The following is a 19,992-nucleotide window of genomic DNA, read 5'->3' on the forward strand; positions in this document are numbered from 1 at the left end:
TATGCCAACATAATAAACCACATAACCATAATCTTAAAAAGAATGACATTTTTTGTTTAAAATATGGCTTGCTATATGTTCATCAAACATGAACGATATTAAACAATCTACTTACAGTCTAAATAATATACAATTTGAAAACGATGGATTTGTGTGTGAAAAGTAGAGATAAGCTCTTTAATAACTGACTTTCAATGTTTAATTAGGACTTTCAAATATAAAAGGATGGTCTTCTTAATGATGTAATCCCGGACCCAGTACCAGGTTTACAAACTTAATCACACTCAAAGACATGAGTTATTACTGTGCATTTAAATGAGCAGAACGTTTTTAAATTTGAGGACTGGTTTAGTAAGTTACTAAAACAGATTTAATGTCTTCACAGGCACTGAAAGTGAGTGACCACTATCCAGTAGAGGTGGAACTGAAGAATAAACATAAGACACACAATTCATCAGCAAAATGACTAAAACTACATAATGAAAAGAAACAATAACAAAAGACATTTTTGTTTCGGGTAATCAAAGATGTTCCATACATTTGGAGATATGAAAAGTGAGACTGTAGAGCTGAATATAAAGATGGATAAGCTTCAACAAAATTTTTAGAAATGGAGTTGTTTACATGTGAATTTAAAGTTGAAATGTTTGGATATTGTACTGAGCTTTGAATTAGGTTTCAAAAATCAAAGACATTAAAATCTGAAATTTAAATTTACAGTCATCACAAACTTTATTCCTTTTAACATTTTCTTTACATGAGAAATATAAAGTAACTAAAAAAAATTCATTTGACATTGCTATTGTGGACCCAAATCATAAGTTGATGGTTTGAACAGCAAGCAAATAAACATTGAAACACATTCATTTCTTCCCGGACTTCTTGATGCCACCTCCAGCTGTGGAACGAAATCAAAGGAGAAACTTTGTTGAGAAAAGGAACAACTCAAAAACTTTCAGAAATATTTTCTACATTGCATTAATAAATAAAAAACTTCATTTAAATAGGAAAGTATGATTGGTGGCTTTGTGTGTTTCTTACTTAAAGGTCCTTTTCCGGCAGCCTTGGCTTTCAATTGTTCCATTGCTTTCTGATCCTCTTTCTGTTTCTGTTTGAAAGCCATGTCCTCCTGTAGTTTGTAAATAAAACAGAATTAGTGTGTACAATTCAACAAGTCAAGAAAATGTACAAACCATCATTTCAAAATTTTCTAACTTTGACTGGTAGATATTAATTTATGCATTTGGCAGACGCATTTATCCAAAGCGACTTGCATTGCATTTCAAGGTACATTTACATTCTTACACATACATTTCTGTAGTCATTACTTTACTCTAAAGGCAGCTGATCTGTCCAGTTCACAAACCATAATCTCAGTGTTTATGTATAAACACTTCAACCAAACCTCAATGTACGAACTTACATCATCCACATCTTTCGACTGCTTTTTAGGAGCCTTGAGGGGTTTCTTTTTACCTCCTGAACAGAGAATAAATCATTTTGATATTTGAAACCATAATTACATGATCAAAACTAAACTCAAATTTTGAAAAAAATATTAAATATACATTGTAATAAGAAATATAAATTGACTTTTTTTAGTATAACAACAAAAGAAAGGACCAATATCAACTTTCAAATTATTAAAATGCAGTGAAATGCTTTAATACAGCTAACGCAGATAGCATCGTGTACAAAATTTTTTTTTTTTTTTTAAATATCGACATTTACCATCTATAAAAACCTGGCATGATCGGGAAATAGCGTTTTTATTACCTACGACGTTTTACACAATCAAACTGTCATGTTTAGGGAGTTTATTTAGATTAATATTACCTTCTCTTCCAGACATGTTGCTCAGATTAGATAGCTAATGCTTTTTTCCGCGCTGTCAGGACCCCAGCTGTTACCCGGATGTAGTGCGCCCGTCTTGTGCCTGAGAGAGATTCAATTCGGCGAATCGATTCGTTAGGTTGGTTCGTGTAACTGAACTGGTTCAAAACCTGTTTTGATTCGTTTGAGTCGTAGTGTTCGCAAACGCAAAATATCAGATTTTGCTTTGTTTATGATCCCAACCGATCCCAACATGTCAGCTAGCCTCACCGTTGTGTTGCCAAGCGAACTTCTTATAATGTTTCTTTAAAAAGGCTTGATAATGCAATCGAGTGACTTACAAATGCTTTGAGAATCGGTTCAACTGAATCATTAACAAATGAATCTGTTCAAAGGAAGCCCAGCTACTGCCTGAAAGAAATGCGCTCATGCTACAAGATGACATTTCAGGAAATTTGACAGGTATTTTATGGACTACACAGTCTTCTGTAAACATGAGAAAATAGTGGCCCGAGAAGAAACGTGATTGAACGGAGAATCGCTGGTGCGTTTTGTTGGTTTAATCCTGAAATGAATTCAGTTTGAACTGTAAACATTATTTTACCGACACTATTCATTCATTAGCTCGGAAATAATGTATGTAAATATAACAGCGTCATAGTTACATTAGACATATTTTTGCTGTGTATTTAACTTTTGAATTACCAACATAGAAACTTTATTTTATATGTTGTGTGTATGTTGTGTAACTGTCCTTAGGACTTTACATAGAAGCTCTTTCAAAAATACAAATTGAAGCCCAAATCAAATGTATCAGTCGTATTTTATCATTGTTAACCTGCCTGTGTTATGTATTTGCTCCCAATATAGTGTGTTTTTGTTTTATCCATTCTTATAGCCTAGTGCAAATGCAAATTATGTTCATTTTCGAGCTAGAAAACATCATTATCTTTATTTTAGGAACACTGATTGGATCATTTCACAAAGCCAATGTATTTATTCTTGCAGGTTCTATATTTGACGTGTGTAATATCCCCCATATGAGGCTCTTCGATGAGGTTTAGAGGGAAAACTGTATTTTCGAGCAGCCATGTCTCCACATGTCTCCACCGACACCAGCTGTCTGTCCCGGTCCAGTGGAACCTCCACAGAACTTATTGCACACAGCAACAGAGCCCGAAAGATGAGCCGAATAAAATGACGTCTGTGAAAGAGCGCACAGCGTCTGCGTTAACGTATGCTGGAGATCTGGGGAAACAATGGGGCCGAAATTTGGTGAAAACCACTACAGTGACCGTCAACTACTGGTGGGAGCGCTATGAAGAGTTTGTCGGGCTTAATGAAGTCCGAGATGCTCAGTCCAATGTCACAGAGGTACACGTTTGACAAATGACCTAAAAAAGGTGCACTTTTCACTCTTGGATTCATTCATATGTCAATATAATGTGAATTATGTATTGCCATCAGGCTGAAAAGGCCTTCATGATCGCCAGAGGAATCGTCAGAGAAGCTCACACCAGCCTGGAGGCTCTTCAGGTCCGGCTGAAGGAAGTGAGGGACCGTTTGGACCGTGTGTCTCGTGAAGAGGCTCATTATTTAGAGTTAGCCACACTCGAACACAAGCTACTGCAGGTGAGGAAGATCTAGTAATGCACAGTGCTGTATTCATTTCTTTAAGAAAGAAGTCTCTTCTGCTCACCAGGGCTGCATTTATTTGATCAAAAATATGGAATAAACTGTAATATTGTGAAATATTATTCCAATTTAAAATAATGGTTTTCTATTTTAATATACTTTAAAATAGAGTTTATTTTTGTGAAAAGCATCATTACTCCAGTCTTCAGTGTCACATGATCCTTCAGAAATCATTATAATATGCTGATTTATTGTCAATGTTTGACAGTTGTGCTGCTTAATATGTTTTATTGTTAACCTCTGATACTTTTTTTCAGGATTCTTTGATGAAGAACAAGAAAAAAAAGAACAGCATTTATTTTAAATTGAATTATTTTGTAACAATAGACAGTACTGTTCAAAAGTTTGCAGTCAGTAATTAATGTTTATTCAGCAAAGATGTGTTAAATTGAAAGAAAAGTGATATTAAAGATTTACATTGTTAGAAAAGATTTCTATTTTGAATAAATGCTGTTCTTTTTAGCTTTTTATTCATCAAAAATCCTTAAAAAAGTATCACAGATTCCCAAAAAATAGCGTCAAATCCTCATATTAGAATGATTCCTGAAGGATCATGTGACACTAAAGACTGGACTAATGATGCTGAAAATTCAGCTTTGATCACGGAAAAAAATAAATCTATTTTAAAGTATATTCAAATTGAAAACCATTATTTTAAATTGTAATAATATTTCACAATATAATTCTTTTTTTCTGCATTTTTATCTTGATTAGCAGAAAAGATTTCTTTCAAAAACATAAAAAAATTGTAATTTTTTCAATTTTTTGATAGATAGATTGCACCTTCCCTTTAACGTTTTTATCATTTACAGGAAGAACGGCGCTTCAGAACGGCGTATGAGAACGCAGAAGAAGGCGAGCGAGAGAAGTTTGCGCTCTTCTCGGCTGCGGTGCGAGCAAGCCACGAGAAAGAAAGGACCAGGGCCGAACGTACCAAAAACTGGTCCGTGATTGGTTCAGTGTTGGGCGCCGTCATTGGGGTGATGGGCTCCACTTATATAAACCGGGTACGTTTGCAGGAACTCAAGAGCTTGTTGCTGGAGGCCCAGAAAGGTCCGGTGAGTCTTCAAGAAGCGATTAAGGTCCAAGCCAGCATGCATAAAATGCAACAAGACGAACTCAGCAACCTCATCGACTCCCTCAGGGGGAGTGTGAAAGGAGGCGTAGAAGGTACGAAAACAGTCAAGCCAACATTCGTCCCGCCAGCGACTGCCATCGTCCCAACCTCCACATCTAGTGCCTCAGAAGAAGCCATTCAAGAGATTCTCCAACACAGCAAAAGAGCCCAAGGGCTCATGGAGAGCCTGAAACCACAGCTGGAGCAGCTGGAGGAGGGCGTCGGGAAGGTCGGGACGGAGATTCAAGCGGTGAAGACGACCCTGCAGTCTCGGCCCCTGGAGAGGCCGGTCATTCAAGCACGAGACTCTCCGCTTCTTGTTTGTGACACAGAGTTAGTCGTTCAAGGCCTCGGTCAAACTGAGAAAAGACTAGAGGCGCACATCAACAAAACGAGTCTATATAATACAGTCCTGACCTGTGCGGCGTTTGCTGTGACTGTGCCAGTTCTGTACATTATATTGAGAGGTGCTTGAAATGTGTGCAGGCAATGTGCAGGCACTTGAGGGGCCAATACACTATGATAATACACTTGAGAATAATGTAATTAAAGAGTACGATTATTGCTCTCGGTTGTGAAAGATTAAATATTGTCATACTAAGAATCAATGTTTTATGTTCATTGTTATACTTTCTTCGTGCTAGAATACTATCCTTCAAAGTGTGGTTAATTTTGGGGAATTTTTTTTTAAATATTATCACAAGTCCTATCCCATTCACATTTTCTTTTTTTAACTAAAAATCTAGATAATTTTATTAGAAACTTGTAAAATATGTACTAAAATGTATAAACTGTGGACTTAAAAACCATATTAGGAGTCACAGCGGCTCTTGTGTGCTTATTTTGAAGCAAAATGTGATCGTTCACTGTCACAATGTGCTTTGTCTAGTTTTATTTTTCTAAGACTCCTAACATGTCCGTCCCTTTCCACGCGTCGAACCAATGAGCGTTCAGATCAGAGTGACGCAGTTGCCAACGGACCAATCACAGTGCTCTGACTCTCTTCCTCAATTCATATTCATGCCGTTTCTCGCGCGCTTTGTGGTCACGTGGATAATTTCGCGCGAAAAGTTAGTCTTCCCGGGAAAAACTAGTCTTCAGTCGAGCTGCTGTTTAAGACGGACGCGAGAACATGGCGGTGAGTGTGTTTTGTATATAATCAGTTTATATGTAAACAAATCATTTAAGCCATAGTTTAAATGTGTTTTAAAGTATTTGACCTTTGCAAACGTGTCTGATTATGTGTGAAATGTACATGGCACATAAAAGTATTATTTTATTTGGTCGATAATGCAATATAATGATCTCGATTTAACAGTAAACTCAATATAATATACAAATTTGAACAAATGTGCGTTTACATTTCCACAAAAGCCATTTTAATTCGAGTTTTGTATATTTTTTTTGTTATAACTGTAACTGTCAAATCAGTTAACTTAGGCCTGTTAAAAAGCCGACAAAAATTATACAGATACAAAAAAACCGTGTCTTGTTTTTAACTGAAAAGCTCCTGAACTGACATGTTGATTATTTTAAGCTATTGTGTTGTAAAGGGTTAAGCCAGTCTAAAAAAGGTCCCACGTGGGTTAAACTAGTTTCTTTGTGTAACTGTTGTGGTTTCAAGTGAGTGACTGTTCTTGTGTAAGGTTAGTATGAAAGTAGAGCATACGTTTTTTTATTTTCTATTTTATTTTTTTATTTTACATATTGTCTGATTGACAGGTCTGTTTTTCTGCAGTAATGATATTGAGTTAGTTTCAGTATTAATACCTGATCTACTTTCAGTCACTTTAGGTCAGTCGGTCCTTTGACATCCAATTCTAGTGGAAAGATTTTTGTTTTCTATAACAGTGACATTTTTTTGCTTCAAAACAGGATTCCTCAGAGTCGTTTCAGATGGCCACCAGCCCCACTCGTGGCTCCCGGCGGGGTGACCTGACCTCCAGCCCCGGCAGAGACCTGCCTCCGTTTGAGGACGAGTCCGAGGGGATTCTGGGAGATAACATTCCCAATGAGGACGACGGAGATGGAGAGGAGCTGATCGGAGATGGGATGGAGAGGTGAGAGATGATGTGGCTGTCTTTGTGATGGTTTGCAGATTAACAGGGTGATTGTTTGGGAGGAACCTCGTGAAACGTCTCAAAAACATGTCCAGGTCATGTTTCACCTCAAAATAATAATAAATATTGTGCTTAAAAGAATTTGATACGCCAATATGAAAGTCTCTAAACAGTTAAATTACTATTTTATCAATAGTTATGTTTCTATTAACATATTTGTATGTTTTCTGTTTAGTTGATCGCCACGTAGATAGCCTTTCTGCTTACATGGCATTCAAAATAGTAAATATTTTAATGCAAATTTGGGGTTATTGCATAAAAAACATTAAAAGACCATCAAAAAAAAAAAAAAAGACTTGCGCATAACCTACAATAAAGTAAATCTCATTGCACACAGTTTTAGTAATTCTGAAATGCCTGAGCCAGTGTCTGTCATTAAAATTAATTGGTATAATTATCTCCCAGAACCGTCTCACGCAATTCCATTCTCAAACATTGGGCGTCAGAACACAAGATAGCACAACAGCATTTGTTATTGTGTTTTGCCTGCAAGCTCTGAGCTGCAAGTCATTTATTATACAGGAACAGAAAAAAAGAGCCATAGTGGCTTCACTGGTTTCAGCAAACCATTTTTATTATTGATACTTTGTGCCAGTTTACTAGGAAATGACGATTTTGTTCTCTTGAACAAACACGAATATTGAAATTGGCGCGAATATTTAATGTGATACTCCATTTTATTTTTGTTAAATTCACAACTTTGCATGCAAAACAAGTTCACTTTGAATGAAAGCATCTGCTAAATGAATGTAAATGTAGCTAACGAGGGTATTTTTCACAGAGACTACCGTGCCATCCCAGAACTGGACCGTTATGAAGTGGAAGGTCTGGATGAGGATGAAGATCTGAGTGAACTCTCACCTGGAGCTCGGGCGGAAGCAGAAGCGGCCATGAGACGGCGGGACAGAGAACAGGGCCTTGGCATGGGCCGCATCGGCCGCGGACTCCTCTACGGTGGGCGGTTTAGTCTGCTAAATAACAATTAACTTTACTGCAAACCACTGAAGATTAGTTAATGTAGGGCTGCACATTTAATTGAAATAAAACCAATATCGGCATATGGCTTAGTGTGATTTATCAAATCATGAGTGATCTGGACATTTTTAATCGGAAAAATCGCTATTTGATCCCCCTCCCAAATTTTGTAGACATAAATTAATATCAGTCTGCAAATTGTCATTAAACAAAAGTCTAACTGTAGTTGATGTTTCTGTGATGTACAGACAGTGAAGACGAGGACGACAAGCGGCCCACGAAGAGGCAGCGTGTTCTTGCGGAGAGGGCAGCCGATGGCGTCGCGCTGGACGGCGAGGATGAAGAGATGATCGAGAGCATTGAGAACCTGGAGGACATGAAGGGCCACACGGTCCGGGAGTGGGTCTCAATGGCCGCCCCGCGACTGGAGATCTACCACCGCTTCAAGAACTTCCTGCGCACACATGTGGACGAGCACGGACACAACGTCTTCAAAGAGCGCATCAGCGACATGTGCAAAGGTGGGTGGTGGACGGGCATCTGGGAAAACCAGACTAAAAAAAATGTTTCTGAAGAGCATTTTTGAAGCCCAAAGTAGGCGGAGCCAGCTGTCAGCATCTTTGTATCGCGTCACTCCTTGATAAATGAAAATGGGCAAAGAGGATTAGCTGAGGTGACGTTACGCTAACAGACAGCAGACAAACGGCTAGTAGTGACATCAGCTGCAATCCACCTGTCACTCAAGTGGCCACGCCCTTAATTATGCAGAACTTTAAGGCTTAATATAATTTAAACGGATGAGTTATAAAAAAAAGAGTTTTCATGAAGGGCAAATTAGACCAAAACCACTTTTTGTACCAGGCTGTAAACATATTTTTTTTCTGCTGTAAAGTATTTTAACATGGGGGGGTTATGGGATTGACTCTCTTTTGCAGCCTGTCTCTAGAGGCCAGTCGATGAATTGCAGCTTAAAGGTGCCCTAGAATGTGAAATTGAATTTATCTTGGCATAGTTAAATAACAAGAGTTCAGTACATGGACATGACATACAGTGAGTCTCAAACACCATAGTTTTCCCTTTCTTATTTAAATCTCGTTTTTGAAAAACACCCCTGAAAAACAGGCGAATCTCCACATAACACCGACTGTGACGCAACAGTTGGGATCATTAATATGTACGCCTCTAAAAATTTGCATATGCCAGCCCATGCTCAGTGCCAGGCGAAACTGCGCAGCCGAATCATCAGAAGTTCTGCAGGTGAAGAAACAAGCAGGAGGGAAAATGGCAGATCTATCTATAATCGGATACCGCTACAGTTTAATTCGAAGTTGTTAGTTGCTCTGCCCATTTCACCGCGGACTGTTTTTCTAACCTGGAACATATATCAAGCAGCCAGGCTTCTCTTGGCGTCTCAAACGGACGAAGGGGGCAATTTCAACTAACGTTATATTCCCGCAAGCGGTAAGTAGTGATTTTATTAACAATAATTTACACTGTGTTATCTAGATCCAGCGCGATATTGTTTTTTCCTCGAGAGACATCGTGGCTTGCAAACGAGCGAACGAAGCATGGCAGTTGCTCAGTGTTTGGAAGTACAAATGAACACAAAAGTATTTTTTTAGTTCCTTCATCCGAGCCTCTGGAGAACCAGTGGGTTATGTGAATTTCTGATGTGTAATTGTTCAAGTTCAGACAGATAATCTTTCTCTCAAAGTCGTTCAATACTGTTTATGCATCAGTAGATCGCGTTGCAGTGATAAGATCTTCATTCACGCGATCAACAGGCTGTCATCTGCTCAATGCTGGAATAGATCTAAATACTTAAAAAACTTCTCATGATTCGTTAATCCCGATAGCTGTAATAGTAAAAACGTATAAAAGCTGTAATAGTAAAAGTTTTCCAGATAGCTCTACATGTAATGCCAGATATTTCATATGCAAGCATGTCAGCCAATCACAGCAGTGGGCAACAACACTGAAGTCTCACAGCAGACACGCCCCTTCAAACAGAGTGTTCAATCCAGGGAATGAAATCAGGCTAGGAAATATGCCTTTTATTTCTAAATTATAACAAATTTTGATCTAAAAAACATACTAACATTATAAGGGCACCCCAGGAAACATTATAAAATAATAAAATAATCCATTCTACGGCACCTTTAAGTCACTTGCGTGTTGCCGCTTGGGAAAAACCCTATTCTATAATCCAGACGTTTGACATGACATTTTGCAATCTCTTCAGAAAATAAGGAGAGTTTGCTGGTGAACTATGAAGAGCTGGCGTCCAGGGAGCACGTGTTGGCGTACTTTCTGCCGGAGGCTCCCGCGGAGATGCTGAAGATCTTCGACGAAGCCGCGAAAGAGGTGGTGTTGGCCATGTACCCAAAATACGACCGGATCGCGCACGAAATCCACGTCCGCATCGGCAACCTGCCTCTGGTGGAAGAACTGCGATCCCTCAGGTACGAGCAAATCCACTTCTTTTGTGCTTGCAGTCCTCTTGGTTCTTCAAGAAATAATATTATATATATAATTTACTAAGGGTGTAACGATACCCTCATGTCACGATTCGATACATATCACGATACTGAACTCACAATACGATATTATCGCGATACTGAACTCACAATACGATATTATTGTGATACTTCAAGACACTTGATAATAGGTTAACAAAAAATGGACTATTGATTAAAATGCTAAATTTGGTATTACATTGTGAGTGTAAATGAATATGCTTGGATTTGATGCTGGAAAACCAGTGAACAGGAACATAAAGACACCAGAATAACAACATTCATGATTCTGAAGCTGAAAATACAGAATTATTTTGGACAAATATGCTTGAACTCTGTCACTGACTCGATGTATTTAAAATAATGTACGCCACTTTTTTACTGGTAGCATCAGACATTTGGCATTATCAGGATGAATAAATATTCCCCCATTGCATTATTATACATTAAATTCAACATTATACAGTAGTTTATTGTAGTACTGACACTAAAACTCTGAAAACTTGAATCTTTTTCTCACAGTATTTTTCATTTTGGGTGAACTATACACAATACATGTCAGAATCCACAAAATATTTGTATTGTGACGCAATATATTGTTACACCCCTAATAATTTCTATATTTTTGTTTCCAGGCAGCTTCATCTGAACCAGTTGATCCGCACCAGTGGGGTCGTGACCTGCTGCACTGGAGTCCTGCCCCAGCTCGGGATGGTGAAGTACAACTGTAACAAGTGTAACTTCATCTTGGGTCCATTCTTCCAGTCCCAGAACCAGGAGGTGAAGCCGGGCTCCTGTCCCGAGTGTCAGTCGCTCGGACCGTTCGATATCAACATGGAGCAGGTGTGTGAGGACGGTCATGCTGTGCCACATTTCATTTCCCGTAGAGATGAAGAGATTGATGTTATGAAACAAAATTATCTAGGTCATTTTCACCTCCAAATCAAAAGAAAAACTTCATGCATAAAGAAAATTAAGTCTTTTTTAAAGAGCATTAATATGTTTGTTTTTTTGCAAGATGTATTTGCATTAAATACTGTATAGACTATAGAACAATTCTATATAAAACAATAGTGGATTTAACATCAAAATCTAACATCTATGTTAAAATGCATGTTTTTAATGTAAATTTTTTTTAAGTCTCTTCCAACTGTGAAATATCAACATTGGAAAGAAAAAATAGTGCTTGTCAAGTGATTTCATTTACCATATTTTTATATCACTTAAGCACGTTTTCACAATTAAATTAAAATATAATTAGTTATGTCTGCCTTATAAATTAAAATTCATGCTACAATATACTATAAGATCAGTAAAAATTCAGTATAATTACCACCGTAATGAGGCAACACTTTACTAATAATCTGTTAAATTCAGATATTGAGTAGGATTAAGGGATGTAGAATATGGTTATGCAGAATAAGGCATTAATATGTGCTTTAGAAGTACTAATAAACAGCCAATATCCTATTAATATGCATGCTAATAAGCTACTAGTTAATAGTGAGAATTGGACCCTAAACTTATCAAACATTATATATAAGCCTGTATATAAATTGTTTTAAATGTACATTTTTTTTTATAGTGAGAATTGGACCCTAAACTTATCAAATATTATATATAAGCCTGTATATAAATTGTTTTAAATGTACATTTTTTTTTATATATGTGTATATTACTAATACAAATTAGATGTAAATCATATATTATTACTATATATCTATTTATATTTCGATGTATATATAAAGAACACTTTAATAAAATAGTGCATATAGCATTTGTGTCTTTAGTTATTTGGTGACATAACATGTTCATGAGGTTCATCCATATTTGTTTCACCTGATCTAAATTTAGAGGTTGGTTATTAATCAACTATATTTTATGTATAATTTTTTGTGTTCTAAATTATATAAATTATTAAATAACAAGCTAATATATATTAGAAATGCCTAAGTTATCTTTGCCTAAGATCCTTGCTTCTGTCTTAATGTAAATGTGTTGATAAGAGACCAACCCTAATCTCAGTTGTTGCCAGTTGTTGCTATGGCAGCAGGATGCAGCTGTTTCTCTTTTCTTCTGATGTTAACTAGCGTTCTTGCCTTTATCAGACCGTGTACCAGAACTACCAGCGAATCACCATTCAGGAGAGTCCTGGGAAAGTGGCGGCGGGTCGCCTGCCTCGCTCCAAAGACGCCATCCTGCTGGCCGACCTGGTGGACCACTGCAAACCTGGAGACGAGATCGTGAGTCGACAGACCATAATTACTGCGATAGTTCTCAAATCCCCTTTAATAAACCAGCCGAACTCCAACAATCCCTCACCGCCACAGGAGATGACAGATTAAGATTAGTGGCATAAGATGAAGTTCTTTATTAAGTTTGGACTTTAAAACCTTTTTGACCATTAAACATCTTCATATAAATTACATAAAATCACAATATTGAACTATATTGACATAAATATGTAATAAAACATGTACACAAATATTTCAATTTTGACCTGTAAATATTTAAAACTAAGTTTCTGAAATTTGCTTTTTGTTTATATCACTATAACTATCAAATAACATTAAAGCAAAATATGCCCTTCTAAATGTATGTATTCCCAATATAACATGATTTAAATAAAACATGAATATATTCCCCCCACCATATGTAAAGCGCTTTGAGTACCCAGAAAAGTGCTATATAAATGTAACATTATTATTATTATTATTATTATTATTATTAATATTAATATACCCTCCAAATATGTATTTTGGCAGGAGCTCACAGGAATCTACCACAACAACTACGACGGCTCCCTCAACATGGCTAACGGCTTCCCCGTCTTCGCCACCGTAATCCTGGCCAATCACATTGCTCGTAAGGATGAGGGCGTGGCCGTGGCGGAGCTCACCGATGAAGACATCAAAGCCATCATGGCTCTGTCCAAAGACGAGCGCATCGGAGAACGGGTGCGTGATGCTCACACATTCCCAGACATTTTAATACGCATCTGAAAGTTTCTCCAGACTAAGCTTACTTTTCCTCGTACAGATTTTCGCAAGTATCGGTCCTTCCATCTATGGGCACGAGGACATTAAGCGCGGCCTGGCGCTCGCTCTGTTCGGCGGCGAAGCCAAAAATCCAGGTATCATCTTCATTCATATAAATATTTTATAAATAATTAAAACATTTTCTTAAATATATACATGCATGTGTGGGAATTTATATATGCAAAATAATTATACACAGTACACACATATACATCTCTGGTTCCATAGAGCTGGTAAGTCCCGCCCCTTCCGCAAAACCCCGCTGGACCTCAAAGTTGAAAAACCGTCAATGCAAGTGAATGGGAGAAAATAATTATTTTCTGGTCCCGTTTGAATTGTGCCATGAATGTGAACATATGTTGTCTGTGAATTTTTTATATAACTTTTCATGTTACGAGTTTGACAGTATATGGTATGATTCTTCGGCTAGCAGTTGTGGAAAAGACATAACGAGAAAGACTACATGTCGCCATGTGACGTCACCCCATAAAGTTGACTTTTACCCGTGGTTTTCGCCAACCTCAACGATTTTGTCCTCTCCCTGAAAGAAGGAGGTGAAGTGCATCAAAGACTCAGCCATGTTTAGCGGGATCCGTGAGCTAGTCCGTGTGCTAGTGGTGTTGACGTTTCAAACGCGTCGAGAGTTGTAGTCCACAAAGTGCTCTCACACAAAGTCTAACCGTATCAAACTTCTACCCGCTAAATTGTATCATTCTTTACACGAAAAGTTATATAAAAAATTCACAGTCAACATATGTTCACATTCATGGCACAATTCAAACGGGACCAGAAAATAATTATTTTCTCCCATTCACTTGCATTGACGGTTTTTCAACTTTGAGGTCCAGCGGGGTTTTACGGAAGGGGCGGGACTTACCAGCTCTATATTTCTAGCAGATGAAAACTGGGTTGGTACAAGTAAGTAATTTGTGTCTCAACAGGCGGGAAGCACAAGGTGCGTGGCGATATCAACGTCCTCCTGTGTGGAGATCCAGGCACAGCCAAGTCCCAGTTCCTGAAGTACGTAGAGAAGATCGCGAGCCGAGCGGTGTTCACGACAGGACAGGGCGCCTCCGCCGTGGGTCTGACGGCTTACGTTCAGCGCCATCCCGTGACTCGAGAGTGGACGCTGGAGGCGGGAGCTCTGGTGTTGGCGGACCGAGGAGTCTGTCTCATCGACGAGTTTGATAAGGTGCGATAACGTTTGAGTTAGCAGTTTGTAGCTTTAAACCTTCTGGTGCTCTTCGTCATTTTGACCGAAAAATGTAATTTATTTATTTTTATTTTATTTTATTCATCAAAATGGTACGAAACTTGGTAAAGGTTTTGGCTCTTGCTATGTGAACACAAAAAAAATCATGGACTTGATTCGAACAGGTTAAATGGTCCTGTAAAAATAGTCACACTTGCATTGTTCGTGGTCAAAAATGAGCACATTGGAAATTAAAGTGTAAGTTGCAGGTTAAATTTTTCACGAAGATAATGCAATGTGTTTATTAAATATAAAGATAAGAACCGCCCACCATTGTTTTTTATACCAAAATGCTGATATAATATGAAAAGTTGGCACTTTTAACAGTGGTTTTAACCGCTCCCGCTCCCTTCCACTAGATGGGGCGTGACGTCATAAGAGGAACTCACTAGTAGAGTTACCGTACGCTAGCAGCTATAGATGCCTTACATAACTTCAGAAAAGTTGGTTGTATGTTTTATTTGAAAAAAAAAATTATGGATAAAATAACTCCATTGTAAACATACTCGTGTGTGCTGACTTCAAGGGGACCGTGATCCTGCCTGAAATGAGAATAAGCTATTCGCAAAACAAACGGGTTCAGGCACGTCAGATCAGCCGGTCGCAGGTCGAGCTGTTCCACTAAACTCCAAACCGCGTTCACCTCACGGCAGCACACACTCTCCACTGCTGATAGCCCACACAAACACAGTGATGGGGACATCGATCTCTCTTTTTCTTTTCTGACAATAAACATCGCTAATTAAATCGTGAGAAATGGATAACGCGTGGATTGAGGGAGGGTATTACATGACGTTTGAGCCGGCGATGAGACTAGCTATTGATGCCTGTGCAGTGTGTGCATCTCTAACGTTGCAGCTCTGATTTGGACTGACTTACTGTAAGTAAATAATGTATTCAGTTCAGTCGTTGTCCCTCCTTGCTATTCTACATGACGGCAATATTTTGAAAAGACTTGCTTGTTCCGTTATATTATCCGGGTTAAGTTTGCACCAGGCTAGACTATAACGTAGCTAACGTTACTCACCAGGACACTTGGCCAACCCTCCACTAATTCTCCTCACACCAAGCATTAATAACTCTTTGAGTGCCATGGCTCCCCTCTCTCACGCCTGACCGGTTAAAAATTGTAGGGCTGTGGTCCATAAAGAATTTGATGGTTTCCATCCTCAGTCGTTCTCCAAATAGCCATAATACAGTAGGAATCTAGCAGAGTATGGGTTGCGAGTTCCTCTTGTGACGTCATCACCCAGTAACTGAAAAAACAGGCTACCGTTGAAGAAACCCCAATAAATGTTATTTTAACGCATTTTAAGACAGAAATAATTAAATATATACATATAGAGCACTTTAATTTACACATTAATTGGCTGTGGTGGTTAACCTGCAACTTACACTTTAATGGGAAACAAATTTCATCTAGTGGAAACTTTTGGTACTGCGGCCAAGCAAAATCTTACTGAAAGCTCTTTTTTTTTTTTTTTTTTTTTTAGATATCAAGCTCAAATTTTGAACACAACTTTAGATTTATGGCTTGGATTTTCTCACAGTTTTAGAGTAAAACATGTTTTTGAAAATATTTAATATTTAATTTTTTATAAAAATGAAAAATAATATTTTCCCCCACTTTTTCATAACAATAAAAGTAAAATTCTGTAACTTAAGTTCACTTTTTAAAACTTTTTTTCACTTCAGCAATAATCTACCAAGTGTCGTCTTTGAAGAGAGATCAAACTGAAGTGTTTGCTCTAAAGCATTCAAGATTTACGAGTTGCAAGTTGGAAGTTAAATGATCAGCTCTATGCTCTAAAAGTGAATAAATGGATTATAAATACAGCGTAAATATAATTTAGTGCCATAAAATCCACTACAAATACAAAATATTAAATAAAAAACATTATCGAACTAAAACTGTGCATTATTTTCATTTAAATAAAAAATTCAATCACTTGACACCGACTCACGAAGAGCATCAGAGGTTTTTGATGCACTGTTCCACCAATTTTTGAGTCAATATTAAATGTTTTATGGTGAATACCCCAGTGAACATGTAATTGTGTTCTTCAGATGAACGATCAGGACAGGACCAGCATCCATGAGGCCATGGAGCAGCAGAGCATCTCTATTTCTAAAGCTGGGATCGTCACATCGCTACAGGCTCGCTGCACCATCATCGCTGCCTCCAATCCTATCGGTGCGTTCTGGGACTGGTGACGGAACTGTTTAATGAAAGTCTAAATGAGGGTCATAACTTCAATTTTGCCATCGGCACTTTGAGATGCATGTTAATCTATAGCGCAGTCAGGTTTTAAATTACTTCCTGCTGGGCTAAACGTAGCAGCTGCGTTTCTGACAGCATTCATTTTTCTTATGAAAGTTTTTTTCTTTTAAAGGTGGGCGCTACGACCCGTCTCTCACGTTCTCTGATAACGTGGACCTGACTGAGCCCATCATCTCTCGATTTGACGTTCTGTGCGTCGTAAGAGACACCGTCGACCCTGTGCAGGTGAGTCAATATCCTGTTAATATGCATGCTAATAAGCAACTAGTTATTAGTAAGAATTGGACCCTAAAGTCTAATCAAAAATTCTACATACCTGTATATAAATTATATTTTAAATGTAAAAATATTTATATATGTGTATATTACTAATACAAATTAGATGTAAATTATATATTATCACTATCGAATGTATGTGTGTGTGTTTATATATAACATGTTCTTGACCGTTTTTCATGAGGTTCATCCATATGTTATTTCACCTGATCCAAATTTAGGGGTTTTCTATTAATACATTTTTGATTTTATGTATAATTTTAGTCCATTGACATTCAAAGTGCTGACAAACACTCCAAACTTTCCCAATTGCATTACCCATAATGCAATTCTCTGTGTTTAGGATGAGATGCTGGCTCGCTTTGTGGTGGGCAGCCACATTAAACATCACCCAAGCAACAAAGAAGGGGGCGTGGCCAGTTTAGAGGAAGTGCTGCTCCCGAACACCTCTGATGCCCCCCCCATCCCGCAGGATCTGCTCAGGAAGTACATCTTGTACGCCAAAGAGCGCGTGCGACCCAAACTCAATCAGATGGACCAGGACAAGGTGGCCCGAATCTACAGCGACCTTCGAAGAGAGTCTATGGTGAGTCGCTTTTGAGGTTTTACGAGGATTGCTCGATTAATCAAAATAAAACCGCAATTGCTGTATAGCTTAGTGTGACTGTCAAATCGCAAAGGCTGTGAATTACATAAATATATGCGCTGCATGTTTCAGAGTGAATCGCGGCACGGTGTTCTTAAACGCGAACAGCTTGTGCGTTATTTTTAGTTTATAGTGATTAATTAAGATGGTGATATTTCTTTAGTTTGTCATTTTTTAAATTTGTATTTAGTTTATATTAATATATAATCACAAAATGTTGGCTAAATTGTGCCGCCCGTAAAGCAAAAGCATAGCAAACGTGAATTATTTTACTTAAATTGCGATAGCAAATTTTTTTTTTTGTTAGAAAAATTGCCTAATTTTGAAATACCTCCGTTGTCACAGTCCACGCTTCACAGCGAAAACTGCATTTTCTAATTTATCGACTTTGTGTCTCCAAAAAGCTTTTTTTGGATGGAAAAGCCAAAACCTGGAATTTTTTTTTTTAAATCGCAATATTTTGTTGGGGAAAAAAAACGTAATTCGTTTTTTTTCCTACAACTTATGCGCCCATTCTTTTTAACACTCTTAAAATGTTTCCCAAAATCTGCACAGAAATTGCGTCCGTCTGGGCTTGTTACCACTGAAATGTTTGTTTGTTCTTCTCAGTGTAACACATAACACATGTTGTTTGGTAGGCCACAGGAAGTATCCCGATCACCGTGCGTCACATCGAATCCATGATCCGCATGGCGGAGGCTCACGCTCGCATGCACCTGCGGGACTACGTGCAGGAGGATGACGTGAACATGGCCATCAGAGTCATGCTGGAGAGCTTCATCGACACACAGAAGTTCAGCGTGATGAGGAGCATGCGGAAGGTGAGCTGATTGTACTGATCCGGGATCAGTTCTGCAAGTCTTGTGATTCTGTCTGGTTAAGTTGGTAACCGAAGTCGCATTTCCACAGACGTTCGCACGGTATCTGGCCTTCAGGCGAGACAACAACGAGCTGTTGCTCTTCATCTTGAAGCAGCTGGTTTCTGAACAGGTCTCGTATCAGCGCAACCGTTACGGAGCCCAACAGGACAACATCGAGATTGCAGAGAAGGATCTGGTGGACAAGGTAACTAATAGATGCGTTTACATTTTTTAAATAAAAGTTCCAGTAAGAACTGAATTACAGGCATGTTACACGTGTCATTTGTGAATTTGAGTTTTAACTCAGTCTTTCTTTGTCTTCAGGCCCGACAGATTAACATCCACAACCTGTCTGCGTTTTACGACAGCGACTTGTTCCGCTCGAACAAATTCTCCCACGACAGCAAGAAAAAGCTCATCGTTCAGCAGTTCTAGGCAGTCGTCCTGGATTTGTTTGCAAGGAGTTGCATAGAATCATCCGGACTTGTATATAATTCTATCATGTGGTTATTGGACCAGTCGTTACATGGATTGAATACTGTTTTTGGTCCATTCGTGAACTTGTTACCGTAGTCATTACGGTTGTAGTGTTCTGCTCAGCTCATGTGGTCTTGTTTGGCTGCATGTGACATCTTGAATTTTCCCTGTTGTCAAATTATTTGAATGTTGTAAAAATGGAAAAATAACTTTTGTACTGTTATTGAACAATAAATTAGAGTTGTGTATGTAATTGAGTGTTTGAGTAGTTTACTAAACTACAATGGGTCTTGTTTGAATGGAAGCTTATTTCGGCCACGGAATAAAAAAGGTAATCGTGACCTCACATTTCTGACTTTTCTCGCAGATTTGAGTTTATATCTTGCAATTTCAGACTTTGACTCATAATTAATAATAATGGTACATTATATTTTTTTATTTGATTTTATCACACCCAAAGCGCTGAATTTCGAAACTCAATTGCAAGTTTATATCTCAATTCTGAAAAATAAATAAATAAATAAATAAACTACATTTTTTCTCAATTGTGAGTTTATACCTCACAATTCTGACTTTTTTTAGGTTCTGTCTCACAACTCATGCAAATCTCAGAATTGTGAGATATAAACAGTTTATACCTTGCAATTATGTCTTTATTTCTTGCAATTCTCATGTCTTGTAATTAAAAACTTGCAATTCTGAAAAAAATAAAAAATAAAGGTAACACTTTACAATAAGATTTATTAGTTGACATGAACTAATAATGAACTGCACATACAGCATTTATTAACCTTTGTTAATGTTAATTTCAACGTACTAATCTTTTATTAAGATATTGTCAACATTAATGCACTGTGAACTAACAACAGCTGTCTTTTTATTAACCAACGTAAACAAAGATTAACA

General features: G+C 37.9%; 3 protein-coding genes across 4 annotated transcripts; 2 read left to right on the top strand and 1 right to left on the bottom strand.

Annotated features, from left to right (window-relative positions):
- Positions 1-707: 707 nt before the first annotated feature.
- LOC307169979 (translation machinery-associated protein 7) lies at positions 708-1,932 on the bottom strand. Its single transcript, XM_079890887.1, has 4 exons — positions 1,837-1,932; positions 1,424-1,479; positions 1,042-1,129; positions 708-898 (listed from the first exon to the last, which is right to left on the bottom strand). The coding sequence occupies exons 1-4, from the start codon at positions 1,850-1,852 to the stop codon at positions 864-866; spliced, it is 195 nt and encodes a 64-aa protein (XP_079747013.1). The 5' UTR covers positions 1,853-1,932; the 3' UTR covers positions 708-863.
- An 80-nt stretch (positions 1,933-2,012) lies between these two features.
- On the top strand, positions 2,013-5,465 carry ccdc51 (coiled-coil domain containing 51). 2 transcript variants are annotated; one of them, XM_079890808.1, is made up of 4 exons: positions 2,013-2,377; positions 2,842-3,207; positions 3,301-3,465; positions 4,341-5,465. In XM_079890808.1, the coding sequence occupies exons 2-4, from the start codon at positions 2,887-2,889 to the stop codon at positions 5,118-5,120; spliced, it is 1,266 nt and encodes a 421-aa protein (XP_079746934.1). In that variant the 5' UTR covers positions 2,013-2,377; positions 2,842-2,886; the 3' UTR covers positions 5,121-5,465. The 2 variants fall into 2 exon arrangements, with proteins under 2 accessions (XP_079746934.1, XP_079746933.1); XM_079890807.1 differs by having other exon boundaries at positions 2,013-2,295.
- Positions 5,466-5,694: 229 nt separating this feature from the next.
- On the top strand, positions 5,695-19,339 carry mcm2 (minichromosome maintenance complex component 2). Its single transcript, XM_079890787.1, has 16 exons — positions 5,695-5,783; positions 6,521-6,705; positions 7,547-7,719; positions 7,989-8,261; positions 9,983-10,202; positions 10,892-11,099; positions 12,365-12,499; positions 13,022-13,213; positions 13,296-13,389; positions 14,236-14,486; positions 16,614-16,740; positions 16,940-17,052; positions 17,447-17,689; positions 18,388-18,570; positions 18,659-18,814; positions 18,934-19,339. Exons 1-16 carry the CDS (start codon positions 5,778-5,780, stop codon positions 19,042-19,044), a joined length of 2,670 nt encoding a protein of 889 aa, XP_079746913.1. The 5' UTR covers positions 5,695-5,777; the 3' UTR covers positions 19,045-19,339.
- Positions 19,340-19,992: the final 653 nt, after the last annotated feature.

This window comes from Squalius cephalus (assembly GCF_949319135.1).
Source record: "Squalius cephalus genome assembly, chromosome: 13".
Lineage (NCBI taxonomy): Eukaryota > Metazoa > Chordata > Actinopteri > Cypriniformes > Leuciscidae > Squalius > Squalius cephalus.

Excerpts from the sequence above, each read along its gene's own strand:
- LOC307169979 (XM_079890887.1), bottom strand. Across the intron at positions 1,130-1,423 it reads AGTCGAAAGATGTGGATGAT|GAGGACATGGCTTTCAAACA; the intron begins GTAAGTTCGTAC and ends TACAAACTACAG. Across the intron at positions 899-1,041 it reads TGCCGGAAAAGGACCTTTAA|CTGGAGGTGGCATCAAGAAG; the intron begins GTAAGAAACACA and ends TTCGTTCCACAG.
- ccdc51 (XM_079890808.1), top strand. The coding sequence starts at position 2,887 with ATGAGGTTTAGAGGGAAAACTGTATTTTCGAGCAGCCATGTCTCCACA. Across the intron at positions 3,208-3,300 it reads CTCAGTCCAATGTCACAGAG|GCTGAAAAGGCCTTCATGAT; the intron begins GTACACGTTTGA and ends TATTGCCATCAG. Across the intron at positions 3,466-4,340 it reads TCGAACACAAGCTACTGCAG|GAAGAACGGCGCTTCAGAAC; the intron begins GTGAGGAAGATC and ends TATCATTTACAG.
- mcm2 (XM_079890787.1), top strand. Across the intron at positions 11,100-12,364 it reads TCGATATCAACATGGAGCAG|ACCGTGTACCAGAACTACCA; the intron begins GTGTGTGAGGAC and ends TGCCTTTATCAG. Across the intron at positions 12,500-13,021 it reads GCAAACCTGGAGACGAGATC|GAGCTCACAGGAATCTACCA; the intron begins GTGAGTCGACAG and ends GTATTTTGGCAG.